General features: G+C 44.3%; 1 protein-coding gene across 2 annotated transcripts in view; it reads left to right on the forward strand.

Annotated features, from left to right (window-relative positions):
* The window catches only part of LOC109898966 (serine/threonine-protein kinase WNK4), a 98,155-nt gene that overhangs the window by 16,586 nt on the left and 58,316 nt on the right, over positions 1–23,253 (forward strand). For both annotated transcript variants that reach the window (XM_031835225.1, XM_031835224.1), the window contains exons 3-5: positions 21,577–21,749; positions 22,054–22,274; positions 22,552–22,709. In XM_031835225.1, the coding sequence (XP_031691085.1) occupies positions 21,577–21,749; positions 22,054–22,274; positions 22,552–22,709 (552 nt within the window). The remainder of the gene's footprint in view (positions 1–21,576; positions 21,750–22,053; positions 22,275–22,551; positions 22,710–23,253) is intronic.

The following is a 23,253-nucleotide window of genomic DNA, read 5'->3' on the forward strand; positions in this document are numbered from 1 at the left end:
ATTTCCACGACAGCCCTCGCTACATATTCGTCGCCAGACCCACTGGCTCCAGGTCATCTACAAGTCCATGCTAGGTAAAGCTCCGCCTTATCTCAGCTCACTGGTCACGATGGCAACACCCACCCGCTCCAGCAGGTGTATCTCACTGATCATCCCTAAAGCCAACACCTCATTTGGCCGCCTTTCGTTCCAGTACTCTGCTGCCTGTGACTGGAACGAATTGCAAAAATCGCTGAAGTTGGAGACTTTTATCTCCCTCACCAACTTCAAACATCAGCTATCTGAGCAGCTAACCGATCGCTGCAGCTGTACATAGTCTATTGGTAAATAGCCCACCCTTTTTCACCTACCTCATCCCCATACTGTTTTTATTTATTTACTTTTCTGCTCTTTTGCACACCAATATCTCTACCTGTACATGACCATCTGATCATTCATCACTCCAGTGTTAATCTGCAAAATTGTAATTATTTGCCTACCTCCTCATGCCTTTTGCACACATTGTATATAGACTCCCCCTTTGTTTTCTACTGTGTTATTGACTTGTTAATTGTTTACTCCATGTGTAACTCTTTGTTGTCTGCTCACACTGCTATGCTTTATCTTGGCCAGGTCGCAGTTGCAAATGAGAACTTGTTCTCAACTAGCCTACCTGGTTAAATAAAGGTGAAATAAATAAAAATAAAAAATACAGTGAAATAAGCCAATAAACACTAACCAGAACAGCAATGGACAAGACATATTGACATTAAGGAGAGGCATGCTTAGTCGAGTGATCAAAAGGGTCCAGTGAGTGGAGAGGTTGGTTGTGGGGGTCACGGTGATTTAGACAGCTAGCCAGGCCATCGGTAGCAAGCTAGCATAGGATGGAGGTCTGTTGTTAGCCACCTCTTGTGTTCCGTCAGTAGATTAGTGGGGTTCCGTGTGGTAGAGGGGATTAATCCAAATCACACAACAACAACAAAAATAAAAACAATAGATATAGTTATAGAGGCCCAAGAAGAAAACATAATAATAATAAAAATAAATAAATTGTCTATTCAGATAGCAGCCGGTAAGACAGCTAACGGTTAGCAGGCCGCAGATGGGAGTTCAGGTAACGTCACGACGGATGAGCCAGCCGGATCTCCTTCGGGTAGATAACGTCGGCAGTCCAGTTGTGAAGGCCCGGTGGGGCTCCGCGTAGGCAGTAAAACGGGTCCGATAGGTGACTGCAGCCCAGGAGTGATTGATGGAACTCAGGAGTGATTGACGGAGCTGGCTAGCTCCGGAATAATTTATGTTTGCTCCAGAATCGACGGAAGCCGATAGTCACACGGATAGCAGCTAGCTAGTTGTGAGATCCGGGTATGAATGTCCAGAGAGCAGTTGAAATCCAGGGACATGGAGAGAAAAATTGGTCCGGTATGTTCCGAGCCGCGCTGCGCCGTACAAAACTGGCGATAGATTTTCGAGCTAAAGGATAGCTGATGACCACAAACCGTGGTTAGCTGAATACTAATGATTTGCCAGTAAAGAAGCTATCTAGCTTCTGAACTAGCTTCTGATTAGCTTCTGGATTAGCTTCTGGGCTAGCTTCTGGCTAGCTCCTGGCTAGCTTCTGGCTAGTTTCAGGCTAGCTTCTTGGAGTTTCTGGCTAGCTTCTTGGAGGATTACAGATTTGAGGTAAATAATACTTTTTTATACATATAAATTGGTGAGGCGGGTTGCAGGAGAGTGTTTTGAATGAGTTGATGAAAAATAAAATGTATGTGAAAAAAGTTGTAAATATATATATATATACAGGACACGACAAGACGAGGACAAAAGACGTCTGAACTGCTATGCCATCTTGGTAACCATAGCATGGTGCTATGGTGCAGTAGCATGGTGCTGTAGAATGGCACTGTACCATGGTGGCATGGTGCGGTAGAATGGTCCTGTAGAATGGTGATGTAGCATGGTGGCATGATGCTATGGTGCTGTAGCATGGTGCTGTAGAATGGTGGCATTGTGCTGTAGCATGGTGCTGTAGTGTAGGGCTGTGTAGCATGATTGTGTAGCATGGTGCTGTAGGATGATTCTGTAGCATGGGGCTGTAGAATGGTGCTGTACCATGTTGCTGTAGAATAGTAGAATGGTGCTGTAACATGGTAGCATGGTGCTGTAGCATGGTGCTGTAGAATGGTGCTATATAATGGTTGCATGGTGCTGTATCATGGTAGAATGGTAGCATGGTAGCATGGTGCTGTAACATGGTAGTATGTGCTGTAGCATGGTGCTGTAGAATGGTACTGTAGCATGGTAGAATGGTGTTTTAACATGGTGCTGTAGAATGGGGCTGTAGCATGTTGCTGTAGCACTGTCGAAAGGTGCTGTAGTACTGTGCTGTAGCATGGTGCTGTAGATTGGTAGCTTGTTGCTGTAGCATGGTGCTGTAGCATGGGTCTGTAGCATGGTAGCATGGTGCTGTACAATGGTAGCATGGTGCTGTAGAATGGTAGCATGTTACTGTAGAATGGTGCTGTGACATGGTAGTATGGTGCTGTAGCGTGGTACTGTAGCATGGTAGCATGGTGTTTTAACATGGTGCTGTAACATGGTACCATGCGGCTGTAGCATGTTGCTGTAGCATGGTCAAATGGTGCTGTAGCATGGTGCTGTAGCATTGTAGCATGGCGCTGCAGCATGGTAGAATGGTGCTATAGCTTGGTGCTGTAACATGGTAGTATGGTGCTATAGTATGGTGCTGTAGAATGGCGCTGTAGGATGGTAGCATGGTGCTGTAACATGTTAGCATGGTGCTGTAGATACACATCAGTAGAGAAACTGGTTTAAACTCTAGGAAAAAACAATATCACACCACAGCTGCATGGTATTGACAGTGTACCATGGTCTGTTTTGGGGGAAAACATGTGGTCATGTGTGGTCACTCAGGAGGAGTGTGGGGCATGGAGGTCTAGATTGGTGCAGCGGTCTAAGGCACTGCATGTCAGTGCAAGAGGCATCACTATAGTACCTGGTTCGAATCCAGGCTGTATCACATCCGACCGTGTTTGAGAGTCCCATAGGGCGACCACCAATTGGCCCAGCGTCGTCGGGGTTTGGCCAGGGTAGGTTGTCATTGTAAATAATAATTTGTTCTTAACTGACTTGCCTCGTTAAATAACCACCACCCCACCACACAGTTAATCCTCTGTCAATGTTGCGACTACAGTGATGAATGGGTTAATGGCGTAATGAGTGTTGGACACACTAATGGCTATAACCTATTTTGGATCAGCACCTCACACCACATGGTCAAACAGAACAACAAACATTCAAACGTGTTTTCTCAGTCAACAGCTTATAGTATGTACTTTAATAGAGCAAGACACCCCTTTAGGGTTACTAAAGCCCCCCCTGCTCAAACTGCACTCTAAAAAAAGATGGGTTAAAAACAACCCAATTGAGGTTATTTGGTAACACGGTGCTATTGGACAAAACACAAGCTGGGTTATTTTGACCCAATAAATTGAGTTGTTTGGATTACCAAACATGGGTTAATTTAACAATCCGTTGGGTTTTTAATCACTTTCATGCTGGGTTGGCCCAGCAGCTGGGCCTTTTTTAATGCAATCCTCATCTTATTTTTAGGAGGCGTGGTTTGTTAGGGGCGTGGCTTTAGTGGCCACCCTTGAGAGTCATTTCTGTTCATCATGTTAAGTTTGTACACCACAAATGTTAATTGTCCATGTATTTTTTTGCACATTAAATATTTTTATATCAAATTAATAACATTATTTTCTCCATATTATAACAAAGTGGTGACTATCCAAACATTTGGATATGAATAGACTCTTGAGGAACTCACACACTCATACACTAATAAAAGCTACAAAAGTGTCAGTGTTCAGCCTTAACACGTGATAACGATACAACAGAACGGATTAAACAGAATCACATTTACTCACACAAGTGGACAAAAGTAACTATCTGAAAGCCACGCCTCTACTAAGCCACGTCTCCAGTCTTCTGATCTGACCCGCTTGGTCATATCTCAATAACCCAGCATCAACAACCCAACTGTGCTCTTTTTAAAGGAAACAAATGCCTGCAACCCAGCAGCTGGGTCTTCCAAACAACCCAGCCTTTTTTAGAGTGTGGAAGCCAACTGGACATCTAAACAAAAGTCAAATATATCATGTCCATACTTTATTTTTTAAATATGAATTGTCTGTCATTTCCTTCTCACTTTGTTTTACACCAAATTACAAACATAAAAACACTGACTACATCTCCTCTGCCAAGACCCACATGCTCACACTCACACCCTTATTGCTTGCATTATTGTTTGCCACATGGCCTCCCAGGCCCACCAATGGCTGTGCCCCTGCTAAGTCATGTGACATCCATAGATTAAGGGCCTTGGAAGCCATGTTTACTCACTGGGTAGCCAGGCCCAGCCAATCAGAAGGAATTTTTCCCTACAAAGGGCTTTATTACAGACAGAAATACTCCTCAGTTTCATCAGCTGTCCGGGTGGTTGGTCTCAGACAATCCAGCAGGTGAAGAAGCCAGATGTGGAGTTCCTGGGCTGGCATGGTTACACGTGGTCTGCGGTTGTTAGGCAGGTTGGACTTACTGCCAAATTCTTAAAAACTACACTGGACGTGGCTTATGGTAGAGAAATTAACATTCAATTCTCTGGCAACAGCTCTGGTAGACATTCCTGCAGTCAGCATGCCAATTGCACGCTCCCTCAAAACTTGAGACATCTGTGGCATTGTGTTGTGTAGCAAAACTGCACATTTTAGAGTGACCTTTTATTGTCCCCAGCACATGGTACACCTGTGTAATGATCATGCTGTTTAACTACTGTAGGAAGTTGTTCATGTTCTTAGCTTTACCCTTTGAAAATAGACATGCAAAATATTCTGGGGATGAGCATGTGCATCTTCAATATGTACCCATTGTTCCTCTTTAGTGCATTTAACTGTATGGGGTAGTGAGGTTAAAGGCTTTGGGTAGTGAGTTGATACAATTTCAAGTCTGGAAAGTTAAAACCACCCTCACATTTAGGAAGATGTAAAACTTTCCTTTTTATTATAGGAATTCTATGAGCCCATATAAAATCAGTTAGGAACACCATTGACTACAGCTCAGCGTTCAACACCATAGTGCTCACGAAGCTCATCACTATGCTAAGGACTCTGGGACTAAACACCTCCCTCTGCAACTGGATTCTGGACTTCCTGACAAGGCCGCCCCAGGTGGCAATAGTAGGCAACAACACGTCTGCCACGCTGATCCTTAACACTGGGGCCCCACAGGGGTGTGTACTTAGTCCCCTCCTGTATTCCCTGGTCACCCACAACTGCATGGCCAAACAAGACAGTGGTAGGCCTGATCACCGACAACGATGAGACGGCCTATAGGGAGGAGGTCAGAGAACTGGCAGTGTGGTGCCTGGACAACAACCTCACCCTCAATGTGAACAAGACAAATGAGCTGATTGTGGACTACAGCAAAAGGCGAGCCGAACAGGCCCCCATTAACATTGACAGGGCTGTAGTGGAGCGGGTCGATAGTTTCAAGTTCCTTGGTGTCCACATCAACGAACTATCATGGTCCAAACACACCAAGACAGTCGTGAAGAGGGCACGACAAAACCTTTTCCCCCCCAGGAGACTGAAAAGATTTGACATGGGCCCCCAGATCCTCAAAAGGTTCTACAGCTGCACCATCAAGAGCAACCTGACCAGCTGCATCACCGCCTGGTATGGCAACTGCTCGGCATCTGACCGCAAGGCGCTACAGAGGGTAGTGCGAATGGCCCAGTACATCACTCGGGCCAAGCATCCTGCAATCCAAGACCTATATAATAGGCGGTGTCAGAGGAAAGCCCATAAAATTGTCTTGAGACTCCAGTCATCCAGGTCATTGACTGTTTTCTCTGCTACTGCACGGCAAGCGGTACCGGAGCGCCAAGTCCAGGGCTCAAAAGCTCCTCAACAGCTTCTACCCCCAAGCCATAAGCCTGCTGAACAATTCATAAAAATCGGCAACGGAGAATTTACATTGCCGCTACTCACTGTTTGTTTGTTACCTGTTTGTTACCTGCATAATCACTTTTTATTTTAGCCTACTTGGTAAATATTTTCTTCTTCTTGAACTGCACTGTTGGTTAAGGGCTTGTAAGTAAGCATTTCATGGCAAAGTCTACACTTGTTGTATTCGGTGCATGTGGCAAAAAAGTTTGATTTGATTTGATGACCGAGTATACTTTTTAAAACTTTTTTGTCTTTGATGCAGTTATTGGTATTACCGAAAATAAATAAATAAATAAATAAATAAATAAAGACAAAAACTTTGGGAGCCATTCCATTCTAAAGAGGCGACCATGTCAGCGTGCATTGTGCCCTGCCCGCCACAGGAGTCGCTAGAGCGCGATGCGACAAGAACATCAATGCCTGATAAACCCTCCCCTAACCTGGACGAAACTGTACTAATTGTGTGCCTCCCCTGTGTATTCCGGTCTTGGCCGCCTGTCAGATTTTACTTCAGCTGAGTATGAGATTATGATACTGACACAATGCTGGTAGTTATTTCCACTATCTCATTGGTTGGACACATCATTGGATAGAGTTGAATCCCCTTTGGCTCTGAAGGGCACTATAAAGAGCTCTCCTCGCCTCTTGCAAACTATCACGTCGTTAACTATTGTGTATCTGGTAGTCATGGTTGGCACTGCACAATACAGTGTTGTCCTCTCTCTGTAAACAGAACACATAGGTTTTTATTCCAAATGGCACCCTATTCCCTACATAGTGCATCCATTTAAGGGACTCGGTCAAAAGTAGTGCAATATGTTGGGAATAGGGTGCCATTTGGGATGCACGCACAGATGTAGGATCTTTTTTTGATCACCTTCTTGCAGGAGAACTTTCCTTCAATTAAGGACATTTTAAACTTGTAGTGTATTTGAGGTTTAAAAGGCTTCTGAAGTTTAAAATCTACTTCTACAAATTAAAAATACTTCTCATTGACAGTGGAATATGGACATTTCCACATGTGGTAAGGTGAATTGCCTGCACTAAAGAATGCCAGACACCGTTGACTATTTTTCAGTCCCTCACAAATATTGTACATACATACAGTGCCTTCGGAAAGTACTCAGACCCCTTTACTTTTTCCACGTTTTGTTACGTTACAGCCTTATTCTAAAATGGATTAAATAAAAAAAACCTTAGCAATCTACACACAATACCCCATAATGACGAAGTGAAAACAGGTTTTTAGAGTTTTTTGCACATTTATAAGAAATGTAAAACAGGAAAACCATATTTACATAAAAAATTGCTGCATGATTGAAGGTCCCCAATAACACAGTGGCCTCCATCATTCTTCAATGAAAGAGGCTTGGAACAACCGAGACTCTTCCTAGAGCTGTCCGCCCGGCCAAACTGAGCAATCAGGGGAGAAGGGCCTTGGTCAGGGAGTTGCCAAAGAACCTGATGGCTACCCTGACAGAGTTCTAGAGTTCTTCTGTGGAGAAGGGAGAACCTTTCAGATGGACAACCATCTCTACAGCACTCCACAATCAGGCCTTTATGGTAGATTGGTCAGATGGAAGCCACTTCTCAGCAAAAGGCACATGACAGCCCGCTTGGAGTTTGCCAAAAGGCACCTAAAGACTCTCAGACCATGAGAAACAAGACTCTCTGGTCTGATGAAACCATGATTGAACTCTATGTCTTGAATGCCAAGCGTCATGTCTGGAGGAAACCTGGCTCCTGAAGCATGGTGGTGGAAGAGGATGCTATGGGAATTTTATCAGTGACAGGGACTGAGCTCTCAGGACCTTAGACTGGGGCGAAGGTTCACTTCCAACAGGACAATGAGCATAAGCACACAGGGAAGACAATGCAGGAGTCGCTTTGGGACAAGTCTCTGAATGTCCTTGAGTGGCCCAGCCAGAGCCCTGACTTGAACCCGATCGAACATCTCTGGAGAGACCTTAAAATAGCTGTGCAGCAACTCTTCCCATCCAACCTGACAGAGCTTGAGAGAATCTGCAGTGAAGAATGTGATAAACTCCCCGAATACAAGTGTGCCAAGCAAGACATACCCAAGAAGACTCAAGGCTGTAATCTCAGGTATCACAATTCCAGTGGGTCAGAAGTTTACATACACAAAGTTGACTGTGCCTTTAAACAGCTTGGAAAATTCCAAAAAATGATGTCATGGCTTTAGAAGCTTCTGATAGGCTAATTGACATCATTGGAGTCAATTGGAGGTGTACCTGTGGATGTATTTCAAGGCCTACCTTAAAACTCAGTGCATCTTTGCTTGACATGGGAAAATCAAAAGAAATCAGCCAAGACCTCAGAAACAAATGTGTAGACCTCCACAAGTCTAGTTCATCCTTGGGAGCAATTTCCAAACGCCTGAAGGTACCATGTTCACCTGTACAAACAATAGTACGCAAGTAGAAACACCATGGGACCACGCAGCCGTCATACCGCTTAGGAAGGAGACGCGTTCTGTCTCGTACAGATGAACGTACTTTGGTGCGAAAAGTGCAAATCAATCCCAGAACAACAGCAAAGGTATTGGAGTGGCCATCACAAAGCCCTGACCTCAATCCTAAAGAACATTTGTGGGCAGAATTGATAAAGCACGTGCGAGCTAGAAGGCCTACAAACCTGAATCAGTTACACCAGCTCTGTCAGGTGGAATGGGCCAAAATCCACCCAACTTATTGAGGGAAGCTTGTGGAAGGCTACCCAAAACGTCTGACCCAAGTTAATTAATTTAAAGGCAATGCTACCAAATACAAATTGAGTGTATGTAAACTTCTGGGAATGTGATGAAAGAAATAAAAGCTGAAATAAATCACTCTCTCAACTATTATTCAGACATTTCACATTCTTAAAAAGAAGTGGTGATCCTAACTGAACTAAGACAGGGAATTTTTACTTGGATTAAATGTTAGGAATGGTGAAAAACCGAGTTTAAATGTATTTGGCTAAGGTGTATGTAAACTTCTGACTTCAACTGAATGTAAATTCAATATTTCCGTTTTTAATACATTTGATTAAAAAAAATCGAAAAACCTGTTTTTGCTTTTCATTATGGGGTATTGTGTGTAGATTAATGAGGGGAAAAACTATTTAATTCATGTTAGAATAAGGCTGTAACGTAATAACATTTTGAAAAGATCAAGAGGTCTGAATACTTTCTGAAGGCACTGTACATCCTTGTTCTTAGAAAGTGCCTAGTAGATCATTCCAGGAAAATGCTTGATCTAATATTTGATTCAGAGGAGGCTGGCGGGTGGAGCTATAGGAGGCTCATTGTAATGGCTGGAATGGAATAAATGGAATGCTACCAAACAGATCTAACATATGGAAACCACATGTTTGACTTTGTTCTGTTCCATTCCAGCCATTACAATGAGCCTGTCCTCCTATAGCTCCCCCCTCCAGCTTCCTCTGATTTGATTACAGGGTACTACTTGATGTAAACCTGATTGCATTCATGCTTAGTAGGGCACCTGTGTGTACACACAGTGTGCTTTCATGTTTTGCTATAACAGAAATGTCATTGCCTCTTGCTAATCTAATGGACACTACTAATGGGCATTAGACAACACACTGTTTCGTGGAAAAGCAACTGAGTGGCCTGATTTGTGGGCTATGCTGTATCATGTGTCTATTATTCAGCCCACTGTAATCACTGGGGTATACCTAGCTCACATTTTATATGAACAAAGCATGGATTCATTCGTCTGTTATTCAGCCCTCTGTAATCACTGGGATATACAGTGCATTTGGGAAGTATTCTGACCTCTTGGTTTTTTCCACATTTTGTGGAAATAGCTGTGCATTGAAGCTCCCCATCCAACTTGACAGAGCTTGAGAGGATCTGCAGAGAAGAATGAGAGAATCTCCCCAAATACTGGTGTGCCAAGCGTGTATACCCAAGAAGACTCAAGGCTGTAATCGCTGCCAAAGGTGCTTCAAAAAAGTACTGAGTAAAGGATCTGAATACTTATGTAAATGTGATATTTCAGTTTTTCCTTTTTAATACATTTGCAAAATGTTTTTGTTTTGTCATTATGGGGTATTGTGTGTAGTAGATTGATGAGGGGAAAAACATATTTAATACATTTTAGAATAAGGCTGTTATGTAACAATGTGGAAAAAGTCAAGTGGTTTGAACACTTTCTAAATGCACTGGACCTCGCTCACATTATATATGAACAGAGCATGGATTCATTATACCAGACAAAACAACATGGACTCACTACTTAGGGAAGTAATGGCTCAGTGTTGTTGGCAAACACAGTCACCTGGGCAGTGTCATGCAGGAGACTGAGGCTGAACCACAAATGGCACCCTATTCCCTACATGGTGCAGTACTTTTAGAGCCTATGGGGCTGTGGTCAATAGTTCTGCAAATCTGCGCCCCAAATGGCACCCGTTTCCCTATTTAGTGCACTACCTTTGACACTATATATAGGGAATGGGGTGCCATTTGGGATGCACTGGTCAAAATTAGTGCACTATATCGGGAATAGGATGCCATTTGGGACGCAGATTTGCAGAACTATTTAGGCTGCCATTGACCTGGAAGTTTGTGTGAAATAGGATGAAATCTTGAATCTGTCTCCAGCGTAGTCTTTTGCTTGTGTAGTTAATTGCTTTAGGCGCCACTAAAGCGGGAGCCAGGTTTTCAGACTGCTAGCCCCGGTGAGAGAGAGGGCGGGCTGAATCTCCCCTCTCCCCCGCTACCTTCATAGAACAGCTCAGGTTTTCCTTGGAAAGTATACACTGGTACCTCAGTTCCTCACACTGCACTGTCTGTCTGTTTCTCAGTGTATGTGTGTGCCACAGATCTCTATCTGAAGGAGCCTCTGGAGAGCATGTGGGACTTCCTTGTAGTGATGGGTTAAAGACACATACAGAAGGAGAGAAACAAGATAATCACTTTAACTGCTTAAGTTTGCCACAGCACTGCTACTGCATTCATTCTACACCAAACATGCCATGATGTCTCCCCCACCCCTCTCAATTCAATTCAAAGAGCTTTATTGGCATGGGAAACATTGTCAAAGCAAGTGAAATAGATCATAAACAAAAGTGAAATAAACAACACAAGTGAACAGTAAACATTACACTCACAAAAGTTCCAAAGGAATAGAGACATTTCAAATGTTATATTATGTCTATATACAGTGTCATAATGATGTGCAAATACATGTTGTATTTACAATGGTGTTTGTTCTTCACTGGTTGACCTTTTCTTGTGGCAACATGTCACAAATATTGCTGCTGTGATGCACATTGTGCTATTTCACCCAATAGATATTGGCGTTTTATCAACATTTGATTTGTTTTCACATTCTTTGTGGGTCTATGTAATCTGAGGGAAATATGTGTCTCTAATATGGTCATACAGCTGGCAGGAGGTTAGGAAGTGCAGCTCAGTTTCCACCTCATATTGTGGGCAGTGTGCACATAGCCTGTCTTCTCTTGAGAGCCAGGTCTGCCTACGGTGCCATTCTCAATAGCAAGGCTATGCTTACTGAGTGTGTACATAGTCAAAGCTTTCCTTAAGTCTGGGTCAGTCACAGTGGTCAGGTATTCTGCCACTGTGTACTCTCTGTTTAGGGTCAAATAGCATTCTAGTTTGCTCAGTTTTTTTGTTAATTCTTTCCAATGTGTCAAGTAATTATCGTTTGGTTTTCTCATGATTTGCTTGGGTCTAATTGTGTTGCTGACCTGGGGCTCTGTGGGGTGTGTTTGGGTTTGTGAACAGAGCCCTAGGACCAGCGGTCTCTTCTCCAGGTTCATCTCTCTGTAGGTGATGGCTTTGTTATGGAAGGTTTGGGAATCGCTTCCTTTTAGGTGGTTGTAGAATTTAACGGCTCTTTTTTAAATAATTAGTGGGTATCGGCATGCATTATTTGGTGTTCTACATTGTACACAGAGGATATTTTTCCAGAATTCTGCATGCAGTCTCAATTTGGTGTTTGTCCCATTTTGTGAAATCTCAGTTGGTGAGCGGACCCCAGATCTCACAACCATAAAGGGCAATGGGCTCTATGACTGATTCAAGTATTTTTTGCCAGATCCTAATTGGTATGTTGAATTTTATGTTCCTTTTGATGGCATAGAAGGCCCTTCTTGCCTTGTCTCTCAGATCGTTCACAGCTTTGTGGAAGTTACCTGTGGCGCTGATGTTCTCTCTCTCTGTCTCTTTCTATTTTTACATCTCTCTCTCTCTGTCTCTCTCTCTCTCGATCCCAACCTAGTCTTCCATATACTGCACTTACACACATATCACTGCTTGCATTTTGGATGTTATATGAGGACAGTGTTATGTTCCTGACCTGTAAAGTAAAGTCTACGCCTCCTTTAGTGCTGGGTTGGCTGTCCATCCATTTCCCAGTTGTCATATATGGGTGCTGCTGATAACCAGGAGGTTCTTAATACCAATGGTCCAACCATCAACACTACTTATGTAACTGTGGAGGGAGTTGGCACAGGGTCATAATAGTTTCTGCAGCCTTTCCATGCAGATCCAGTGCTGTTCTTGTAAAGTTGAAACGTCTAGAAGCAACAACGGCTCAGCTGCGAAGTGGTAGGCCACACAAACTCACAGAGCGGGACCACCAAGAACTGAAGTGCGTAGCGTGTTAAAATCTTCTGTCCTCGGTTGCAACACTTACTACCGAGTTCCAAACTGCCTCTGGAAGCAACGTCAGCACAATAACTGTTCGTCGAGGTTCATGAAATAGGTTTCTATGGCCGAGCAGCCGCACACAATCATAAGATCACCGGAGCAGTGAAACGCTTTCTCTGGAGTGAAGAATCACACTTAACCATCTGGGTTTGGCGGATGCCAGGAACACGCTGCCTGCCCCAATGCATAGTATCAACTGTAAAGTTTGGTTGCGGAGGAATAATTCCAGTGAAGGGAAATCTTAACGCTACAGCATACAATGACATTCTAGACGACTCTGTGCTTCCAAATTTGTGGCAACAGTTTGGGGAAGGCACTTTCCTGTTTCAGCATGACAATGCCCCCGTGCACAATGCAAGGTCCATACAGAAATGGTTTGTCAAGATCGGTGTGGAAGAACTTGAGCTTACTTTGCTGCACTTGACCATATGACTGGACAATAATCAAGATAAGAGAAAAATAGAGCCTGCAGGACTTGCTTTTTGGATTGAGAGCAGAGCATCTCTTTATTATGGACAGACCTCTCCCCATCTTTACAACCATTGAATCTATATGTGTTGATCATGAACGTTTGCAATCTAAGGTAACACCAATTCATTTAGTCTCCTCAACTTGTTCAACAGCCACACCATTCATTACCAGATTCAGCTGAGGTCTAGACCTTAGGGAATGATTTGTACCAAATACAATGCTCTTAGTTTCAGAGATGTTCAGGACCAGTTTATTACTGACCACCCATTCCAAAACAGACTGCAACTCCATGTTAAGGGTTTCAGTGACTTCATTAGGTGTGGTTGCTAAAACATATATGGTTGAATCATCAGCATACATGGACACACAGGCTTTGTTTAATGCCAGTGGCAGGTCATTGGTTAAAATAGAAAAGACAAGAGGGACTAAAGAGCTGCCCTGCGGTACACCACACCCTACATGTTTAACATTAGAGAGGCTTCCATTAAGGTAAACCATTTGAGTTCTATTAGATAGATAGCTCTCAATCCACAATATGGCAGATGTTGAAAAGCCACAAAACATATGTTTTCTCAACAACAGGTTATGGTCAATAATATCGAAGGCTGCATTGAAATCTAACAGTACAGCTCCCACAATCTTCTTATTATCAATTTAATTTAACCAATCCTCAGTCATTTCTGTCAGTGCAGTACATGTTGAGTGCTGTTTTCTATAAGCATGCTGAAAGTTTGTTGTCAATTTGTTTACTGAGAAATAGCATCGTATTTGGTCGAACATATTTTTTCCAACAGTTTGCTAAGAGCTGGCAGCAAGCTGATAGGTCTGCTGTTAGAACCAGTAAAGGCTGCTTTACCTCTCTTGGGTAGCGGAATGACTTTGGGTTCACTCCAGGCCTGAGGACAAAGATTTTCCTCTAGGCTCAGATTAAAGATATGACAGATAGGAGGGGCTATAAAGTCAGCTACCATCCTCAGTAGCTTTCCATTTAAGTTGTTAATGCTAATTCCTCATCAATCCATGAAGCCTTAACAATTCTAACAGTCAGTTTCTTAACAAGTACATGTTCATCAGTAATTGGAAGAATCAATTTCATAAATTCATCAAGTGCAGCATCTGGATGCTCCTTATTAATTCCATCAGACCAACAAATATTTTTTACATCATCCACAGTCACAGCAAAATCTTTTGTATGATGCCTTATACACTATTTTAGGCCCAGCTTTCCTGGATAAAGCCACTATATTGCGATCACTGCATCCAATGGGTACGGATACAGCTTTAGAACAAAGTTCTACAGTATTAGTCATGTATACTCCCCCTCCCGCGCTCGAGGTTGTCAGGCTGCTCATTATTACGCACACCTGTCACCATCGTATTGCGCATCAGCGCCTCATCAGACTCACCTGGACACCTTCACCTTCCTGATTACCTTCCCTATATATGTCACTCCCTTTGGTTCTTTCCCTAGGCGTCATTGTTTCTGTTACGTTGTTTCATGTCCGTACACTACTCTTGTTTTGTCCTTGTGTTATTTATTATTAAAAGTCACTCCCTGAACTTGCTTCCCGACTCCCAGCGTATACTTTACAGAATAACGCCTCACCAAATGGGAGCATCAGGGTGTGTTTTTTGTTACTGTAGCATCCGGGTGTCGCTACCGAAGCAACTGGGATGCCTCAGCTGGCTCGTCAGGTTTCCACGTGTCATGCGGAGTGGAACAGGTGAACATAAGAGCAGACTCAGACGAGGAGACTGGGATGAGGTAACCAAGGTATTAATTGAAAAACAGGGGGAAGATGGGATGCAGGCCAAGTGAAGCTTGGGTGGAATGCAGGAAGCCAGGTGCGGAGGCTGAGGCTGGAGCGAGGGGAGTTGGGACTGGGTAAGCAGGTCCGGAGAGGAATCTAAGGACGCAGTGGAGTGGGGGGTCCACTGACGAGACGTGGGACTGGGGCCAAAGTCAAAACTGTAGTGGAGAGGAAAACAGCGTCAAGCAAGGGAAAACAGGAATAACACGAAAACAGGATCAAAGCAGGACCAAACGACTAAAAACCGCAGACTGACTGAGCAGGGACCTGGCAGCGTGGAAGTGGCAGGGCTGAGTATTTGTTGAGGTCTTGATTATGGAACAGGTTGCAGCTGGTGGGGATCTGCTCTGCCTCCAGCACACCTGTCTCCTCCCACACAATCACACACACCCACACAGAGAGGAAGAGGGAGTGAGCACTGGAGGAGTGGCGGCAGGTTAGGGAGACACAGGATGAGAAGTAGAGGGCGTGGCAGGAGCAGATGTAACACAATGTCTCAGCCAGGTCGTCAGGTTTACAACACCCGGTTGCCCTGTAAAGTGTCCGTTGCCGTGTCTACTGAGGACACCTCAGCTAGCTCGTCAGGCTCCCATGCCTCAGCCGGTTCATCAGGCTCCCAATGCCTCAGCTGGTTCATCAGGCTCTCCGTACCTCAGCCGGCTCGTCAGGCTCCCCGGCGCCTCAGCCGGCTCGCCAGGCCCCTGCTCTTCAGCCGGCTTGTCAGGCCCCCGCGCTTCAACCGGTTCATCAGGTTCCCACTCCTCAGGAGAAGTGATCGGCCTGCTCCTGGTCCCCGGGATGGTCCTTCTGGCCGGCATCCTGCGGGTGGAGCCGCTCGCCAGGGAAGGGGTACTCCCCCTCCGGCACTCGAGGTCATCAGGCTGCTCATTATTACGCACACCTGTCACCATCGTTCCTCGCATCAGCGCCTCATCAGACTCACCTGGACACCTTCACCTTCCTGAGTACCTTCCCTATATATGTCACTCCCTTTGGTTCTTTCTCTAGGCGTTATTGTTTCTGTTCTGTTGTTTCATGTCTGTACGCTACTTGTGTTTCCTGTTTTGTACTTGTTTTATTTATTATTAAAAGTCACTCCCTGAACTTGCTTCCTGACTCCCAGCGTAAATGTTACAATTAGTAAAAATGTGATCAATACATGTGGATGATCTTGTTCCTGTAGTGTTTGTAAACACCCTGATAGGTTGATTAATAACCTGAACCAGATTACAGGCACTGGTTACAGTGAGAAGCTTCCTCTCGAGCGGACAGCTTGATGAAAACCAGTCAATATTCAGGTCCCCACGAAAGTAGACCTCTGTGTTTACATCACATACACTATCAAGCATTTCACACATATTAGATTCTGACTGTTAGCACTTGTTGGCCTATAGCAAGATCCAAAAGGAAAAGCCTTTAGATGTGCCAGGAGAACCTGCAACCACGACACCTGAATAACACTTCATATCTTCTTTAAGCAGTACAGGGATATGGCTCTGAATAGCCCCCCCATAACTATTCCTGTTTCTCCTATTGATGTTATATCCTTGTGTTGCTACTGCTGTATCATCAAATTAATTATCTTAGTGAGTCTCAGAAATAGCTATATATTATATATTAATGTTATCTGATGTTAGCAAGTTATTGATTTCATGAAACTAATTTCTAAGGCTACATACAGAATATTAAAATGGGCTATTTTCAGCCCTTTCCTGGGTAGATTATCAGAGATAGACATAATATGGAAAATAGCAAACAAAACAAGATCATTTAAAAAAAATATTCAGCAGTCCATTAATCAGTTGGTGTGTGTAAGTGTGTGTGTGCTGCGAGGTTGGCACTATGAACCCATAGGCTTTGCTCTCTCACCCCTTCCAGGCTTTTGGGAGGGAGGGTGGACAATGAGCCTGTCATAGTGGATGTAATACAATACCCTCTGGCAGCTTTCATGTGTGAGCACTTATTGTTGGTTTCTCTTTATGTTCAGACCAAGTTAAGTCTGTCACTTGTGTTATATCAGCGTTAAATTCAACCATTTAGTGATATTTATGTCATCTGGAAAGCAGATGCAATCCAAAATTGAACAATAGGTCTTATTGGAAATGTCACGTTCTGACCTTCATTTCTTTTTTTTTTATGTCTTTGTGTTCGGTTGGTCAGGGCGTGAGTTAGGGTGGATTGTCTATGTTCTTTTGTCTAGGTTATTATTTTCTATGTGTTTGGCCTAGTATGGTTCCCAATCAGAGGCAGGTGTCGTTCGTTGTCTCTGATTGAGAATCATACTTAGGTAGCCTTTCCCACCTGTGTTTTGTGGGTGATTATTTTTCCGTGTCAGTGTTTGTTCCACACTGGACTGTGTCGGTTTTCATTTATTTATCTTGTTCCTTTTGATTTCTGTGTCTAGTTATATTTCATAAAAGTATATTATGGACACTTACAACGCTGCGTTTTGGTCCGATCTCTCATACTCCTCGTCAGAGGAGGACGAATTCCGATACAGGAAACAGGTTTTGGATGAGTCAACATAATAATAATAATAATCAGTCCCTAATCAGACACATGTTACAGAGCCTCTTTGGAGGCTAGCAGAAACTGTTATGCTTACTCTTGTTTTAGTTCAGGAATGCCTGAATAAGACATTGGCTATTCCAGGAACGTTTCTGAAGTTGCCAAAATCTCCTTATTCTGTATTTGAGTGTGTTGTGCTTGTCATGTGGTACAGTGAGTGAGCTCTCTCGTAAACTCGATGGTTTAGGGAGCTGTCAAGGTTTCCAGGGCAGGCTGGTTGACCATGAGGCTAAATGCACGTACACACCACATTGAGCTGTACTGTAGAGGACCTTCAAGTTAAACAGGTCAGTCAGGTTGTCAATCAGACCGTGAGTCAGGTCGTCAGTCAGAAAACAGAGGCAGTGGAAGCACCCAATCAGATCAGAGAGGGATCTTTTTTAGATTGTTAGATGTTTACTCAGAGTTTACCTTCAAGGACACTGAAGCTCAGTCTCCCATCAATACTGTAATCTTAACATACATCCTAGAATGTATCGCCTGTAGTTACATCATACTCCTGTCTCTGTTACACTAATTCTCCACATACAGTATACATACAAACTCCTTGGTCAAAAGTTATTTAATTCTTATTTAATTAGTGTTTGGCAGTTGATGGACGTTGGGGCTCCCCTCATGTACCTTGCTCTCTGAGATAGTCCAGATCCTGAGACAGGCCCTCCCATGCTTGATAGGGCTTGAAGTCCCAAATGGTACCCTATTCCCTAGTGCACTATATTTGACCAGGGAATTACCAAAACTAGTGCACTATAAAGGGAATCGAGTGCAGGGCCGGGTAATGTGAGCGTCTCCCCCTTCTCTAAAGGGGAGGAAGGTATAGTGGTCAGGTAATTGTAAACATAAACATACCCTCCAAGTTTTTCCCAGAACCGCCTGAATGCAGGATTCATGGTTATAGAAGTCTAGAGGTCTCTCCAGAGTTGTCCGCCAGCTAGGCACCCACTGTAGCCTCCTGGCAGCTTTACTCAGAGACCAGAGACTGAATCAAGCCATTCATACCTCCCTCTGCACAAAAATGGATTTGTTCACCCACCTACCCACTGTGATTATACTGTGACCCACCTACCCACTGTGATTATACTGTGACCCACCTACCCACTGTGATTATACTGTGACCCACCTACCCACTGTGATTATTCTGTGACCCACCTACCCACTGTGATTATACTGTGACCCACCTACCCACTGTGATTATACTGTGACCCACCTACCCACTGTGATTATACTGTGACCCTCCTACCCACTGTGATTATACTGTGACCCACCTACCCACTGTGATTATTCTGTGACCCACCTACCCACTGTGATTATACTGTGACCCACCTACCCACTGTGATTATACTGTGACCCACCTACCCACTGTGATTATACTGTGACCCAGCTACCCACTGTGATTATTCTGTGACCCACCTACCCACTGTGATTATACTGTGACCCAGCTACCCACTGTGATTATACTGTGACCCACCTACCCAATGTATAGCCAATGTAGCCAATGTCTTATTCAGGCATTCCTGAACTAAAACAAGAGTAAGCATAACATTTTCTGCTAGCCTCCAAAGAGGCTCTGTAACACATTTGGTTACATTTATCACAGCTATCGGAAACCTCCTCTCCAAATGTCTAGAAGTCACTGTTCAAGTTTTAAGAAAAATATGATTATGTAACACTGGAATGTGGTTCTCAAGATGGACAACCAACCTGTGATTATACTGTGACCCACCTACCCACTGTGATTAGGCTGTGACCCACCTACCCACTGTGATTATACTGTGACCCACCTACCCACTGTGATTAGGCTGTGACCCACCTACCCACTGTGATTAGGCTGTGACCCACCTACCCACTGTGATTAGGCTGTGACCCACCTACCCACTGTGATTAGGCTGTGACAAGATGGACAACCAACCTGTGATTATACTGTGACCCACCTACCCACTGTGATTAGGCTGTGACAAGATGGACAACCAACCTGTGATTATACTGTGACCCACCTACCCACTGTGATTAGGCTGTGACAAGATGGACAACCAACCTGTGATTATACTGTGACCCACCTACCCACTGTGATTATACTGTGACCCACCTACCCACTGTGATTATACTGTGACCCACCTACCCACTGTGATTATACTGTGACCCACCTACCCACTGTGATTATACTGTGACCCACCTACCCACTGTGATTAGGCTGTGACAAGATGGACAACCAACCTGTGATTATACTGTGACCCACCTACCCACTGTGATTAGGCTGTGACCCACCTACCCACTGTGATTATACTGTGACCCACCTACCCACTGTGATTATACTGTGACCCACCTACCCACTGTGATTATACTGTGACCCACCTACCCACTGTGATTAGGCTGTGACAAGATGGACAACCAACCTGTGATTATACTGTGACCCACCTACCCACTGTGATTAGGCTGTGACCCACCTACCCACTGTGATTATACTGTGACCCACCTACCCACTGTGATTAGGCTGTGACAAGATGGACAACCAACCTGTGATTATACTGTGACCCACCTATCCACTGTGATTATACTGTGACCCACCTACCCACTGTGATTAGGCTGTGACAAGATGGACAACCAACCTGTGATTATACTGTGACCCACCTACCCACTGTGATTATACTGTGACCCACCTACCCACTGTGATTAGGCTGTGACAAGATGGACAACCAACCTGTGATTATACTGTGACCCACCTACCCACTGTGATTATACTGTGACCCACCTACCCACTGTGATTATACTGTGACCCACCTACCCACTGTGATTATACTGTGACCCACCTACCCACTGTGATTATACTGTGACCCACCTACCCACTGTGATTAGGCTGTGACCCACCTACCCACTGTGATTAGGCTGTGACAAGATGGACAACCAACCTGTGATTATACTGTGACCCACCTACCCACTGTGATTAGGCTGTGACAAGATGGACAACCAACCTGTGATTATACTGTGACCCACCTACCCACTGTGATTAGGCTGTGACAAGATGGACAACCAACCTGTGATTATACTGTGACCCACCTACCCACTGTGATTAGGCTGTGACAAGATGGACAACCAACCTGTGATTATACTGTGACCCACCTGCCCACTGTGATTAGGCTGTGACAAGATGGACAACCAACCTGTGATTATACTGTGACCCACCTACCCACTGTGATTAGGCTGTGACAAGATGGACAACCAACCTGTGATTATACTGTGACCCACCTACCCACTGTGATTAGGCTGTGACAAGATGGACAACCAACCTGTGATTATACTGTGACCCACCTACCCACTGTGATTAGGCTGTGACAAGATGGACAACCAACCTGTGATTATACTGTGACCCACCTACCCACTGTGATTAGGCTGTGACAAGATGGACAACCAACCTGTGATTATACTGTGACCCACCTACCCACTGTGATTAGGCTGTGACAAGATGGACAACCAACCTGTGATTATACTGTGACCCACCTACCCACTGTGATTAGGCTGTGACAAGATGGACAACCAACCTGTGATTATACTGTGACCCACCTACCCACTGTGATTAGGCTGTGACAAGATGGACAACCAACCTGTGATTATACTGTGACCCACCTACCCACTGTGATTAGGCTGTGACAAGATGGACAACCAACCTGTGATTATACTGTGACCCACCTACCCACTGTGATTAGGCTGTGACAAGATGGACAACCAACCTGTGATTATTCACACAAAAAAACAAATGAGTACAGTAAAATATCTCCGTCAGTGGTTCTGTCTGTTCTCTCCCTGTAGGACACACACATTTTCATATTTTTCACACATCTTGATAAGCTTATTCATTCTGTATTGTGTGATAATAAACAATAGTCATAAAATCAGGCCTGAGGGGTGGGGGGGATGTTCCCTGGCAATATGCTCTGCCCATAGAAATGGAATTCTAGGATGGTTCTGACTGTGTCGTATGTAATAATTCTAGAATATATCTATGTTGTGCTCCGTGCAGACGCGTAAGCTGACCAAGTTAGAGCGGCAGAGGTTCAGCGAGGAGGTGGAGATGCTGAAGGGTCTGCAGCACCCTAACATCGTCCGCTTCTATGACTCCTGGAAGGACAACTCCAAGGGCCTCAAGTGCATCCTGCTGGTCACCGAGCTCATGACATCAGGCACCCTCAAAACGTGAGTTTGTCTTTCCTGCCCCAACCTGGCCTCAATCATCGTTGTAGTAGAGGAGACTGTTGTGCCTGTTTTGTCCCGTTTGTTTTATGTCCTCTACAAATTCCTCCTAACAAATTCATACCATTTCAATATTTTCTATATTATTTTCTATATTTTATCGTGATTATAGAATCTTGATAGAAAACAAGGATGGATAAAAATAGTTTTCTATCTGAACTTCTGACAGTCCTCTCTGGTTTGGAATGTACTGGTCTGGCTGTGTACTCTTTTGGTAATGCATCCTGATAACATGTGTTTACTGCAGGTACCTGAAGAGGTTCAAGGAGATGAAGCTGAAACTGCTGCAGCGTTGGAGTCGGCAGATCCTGAAGGGGCTCCACTTCCTCCATACCCGCACCCCTCCCATTATCCACAGGGACCTCAAGTGTGACAACATCTTCATCACCGGCCCCACCGGCTCCGTCAAGATAGGAGACCTGGGCCTGGCCACACTCAAAAGTGCCTCCTTTGCTAAAAGTGTCATTGGTGAGTGTATAAGAGTTTATTAACTAACTGCAGTCATCTATTTTTATGGATTAATTTCATGTTTTGGGTTTTTCTAGTTTAGGGCCTTTGAGTGCTCTAACTATATAATCATTATTAGATCACTGTGCCACAGATTACAACCCTATGAGGCATGTCCTGTGCAATCAAATGTATCTTTCCTAGAGAAGATGTGTGTGTGTGTGTGTACATCTGTGTGTGTGTGCGTGTGTGTGTCTTCTTGTGACTGGTGTTGACTTGTCTCTCTCCTCTCCTCCAGGTACCCCAGAGTTCATGGCTCCAGAGATGTACGAGGAGAAGTATGATGAAGCTGTGGATGTCTATGCCTTTGGGATGTGTATCCTGGAGATGGCCACTTCAGAGTACCCCTACTCCGAGTGTCAGAACGCAGCCCAGATCTACCGCAAAGTCACCAGTGTGAGTGTAAATATATATTCCATTAGGCAGACCCTTTTATCCAAAGCGACTTTCGCATATACTCTCCGAAAAAGGATTCCAAAAGGGTTCTTCAGGTGTCCCCATAGGAGAACCCTTTTTGGTTCCAGGTAGAACCAATCCTTTTTTTCCTAAGAGTCTACATTTTGGTATGGGTGGCCCCAGTGGGACTCAAACTCAAAATCCTGGTGTTGCAAATGCCATGCTCTACAATCCTGCAACACAGGACCATGGTCCTACATAGACTGGGACTCTCCTCTCTCCATGCAGGGCTAGTCAATAACATAATTGTGCACACCTGTTCACTCTCTTCCTCTTGCACCATGAAAGAGATAAAATAACTATATGAATGTCCTAGATGTCTGGAGAAAGGGAAAAGTCTACACGGGTTTCCTTGGGATGTCCCAACTTTGACGTCACCCCATTGAAGTTGATATTTAAAAGTTAAGGTAAAGGTTAGGAAAGGGTTGGGGTTAAGGTAAGGACGTCCCAAGGATTCTGGATGTCACTAACCCTGGAAGAAGTC

The sequence above is a fragment of the Oncorhynchus kisutch genome, linkage group LG11 (assembly GCF_002021735.2).
Source record: "Oncorhynchus kisutch isolate 150728-3 linkage group LG11, Okis_V2, whole genome shotgun sequence".
Taxonomy (NCBI): Eukaryota; Metazoa; Chordata; class Actinopteri; order Salmoniformes; family Salmonidae; genus Oncorhynchus; species Oncorhynchus kisutch.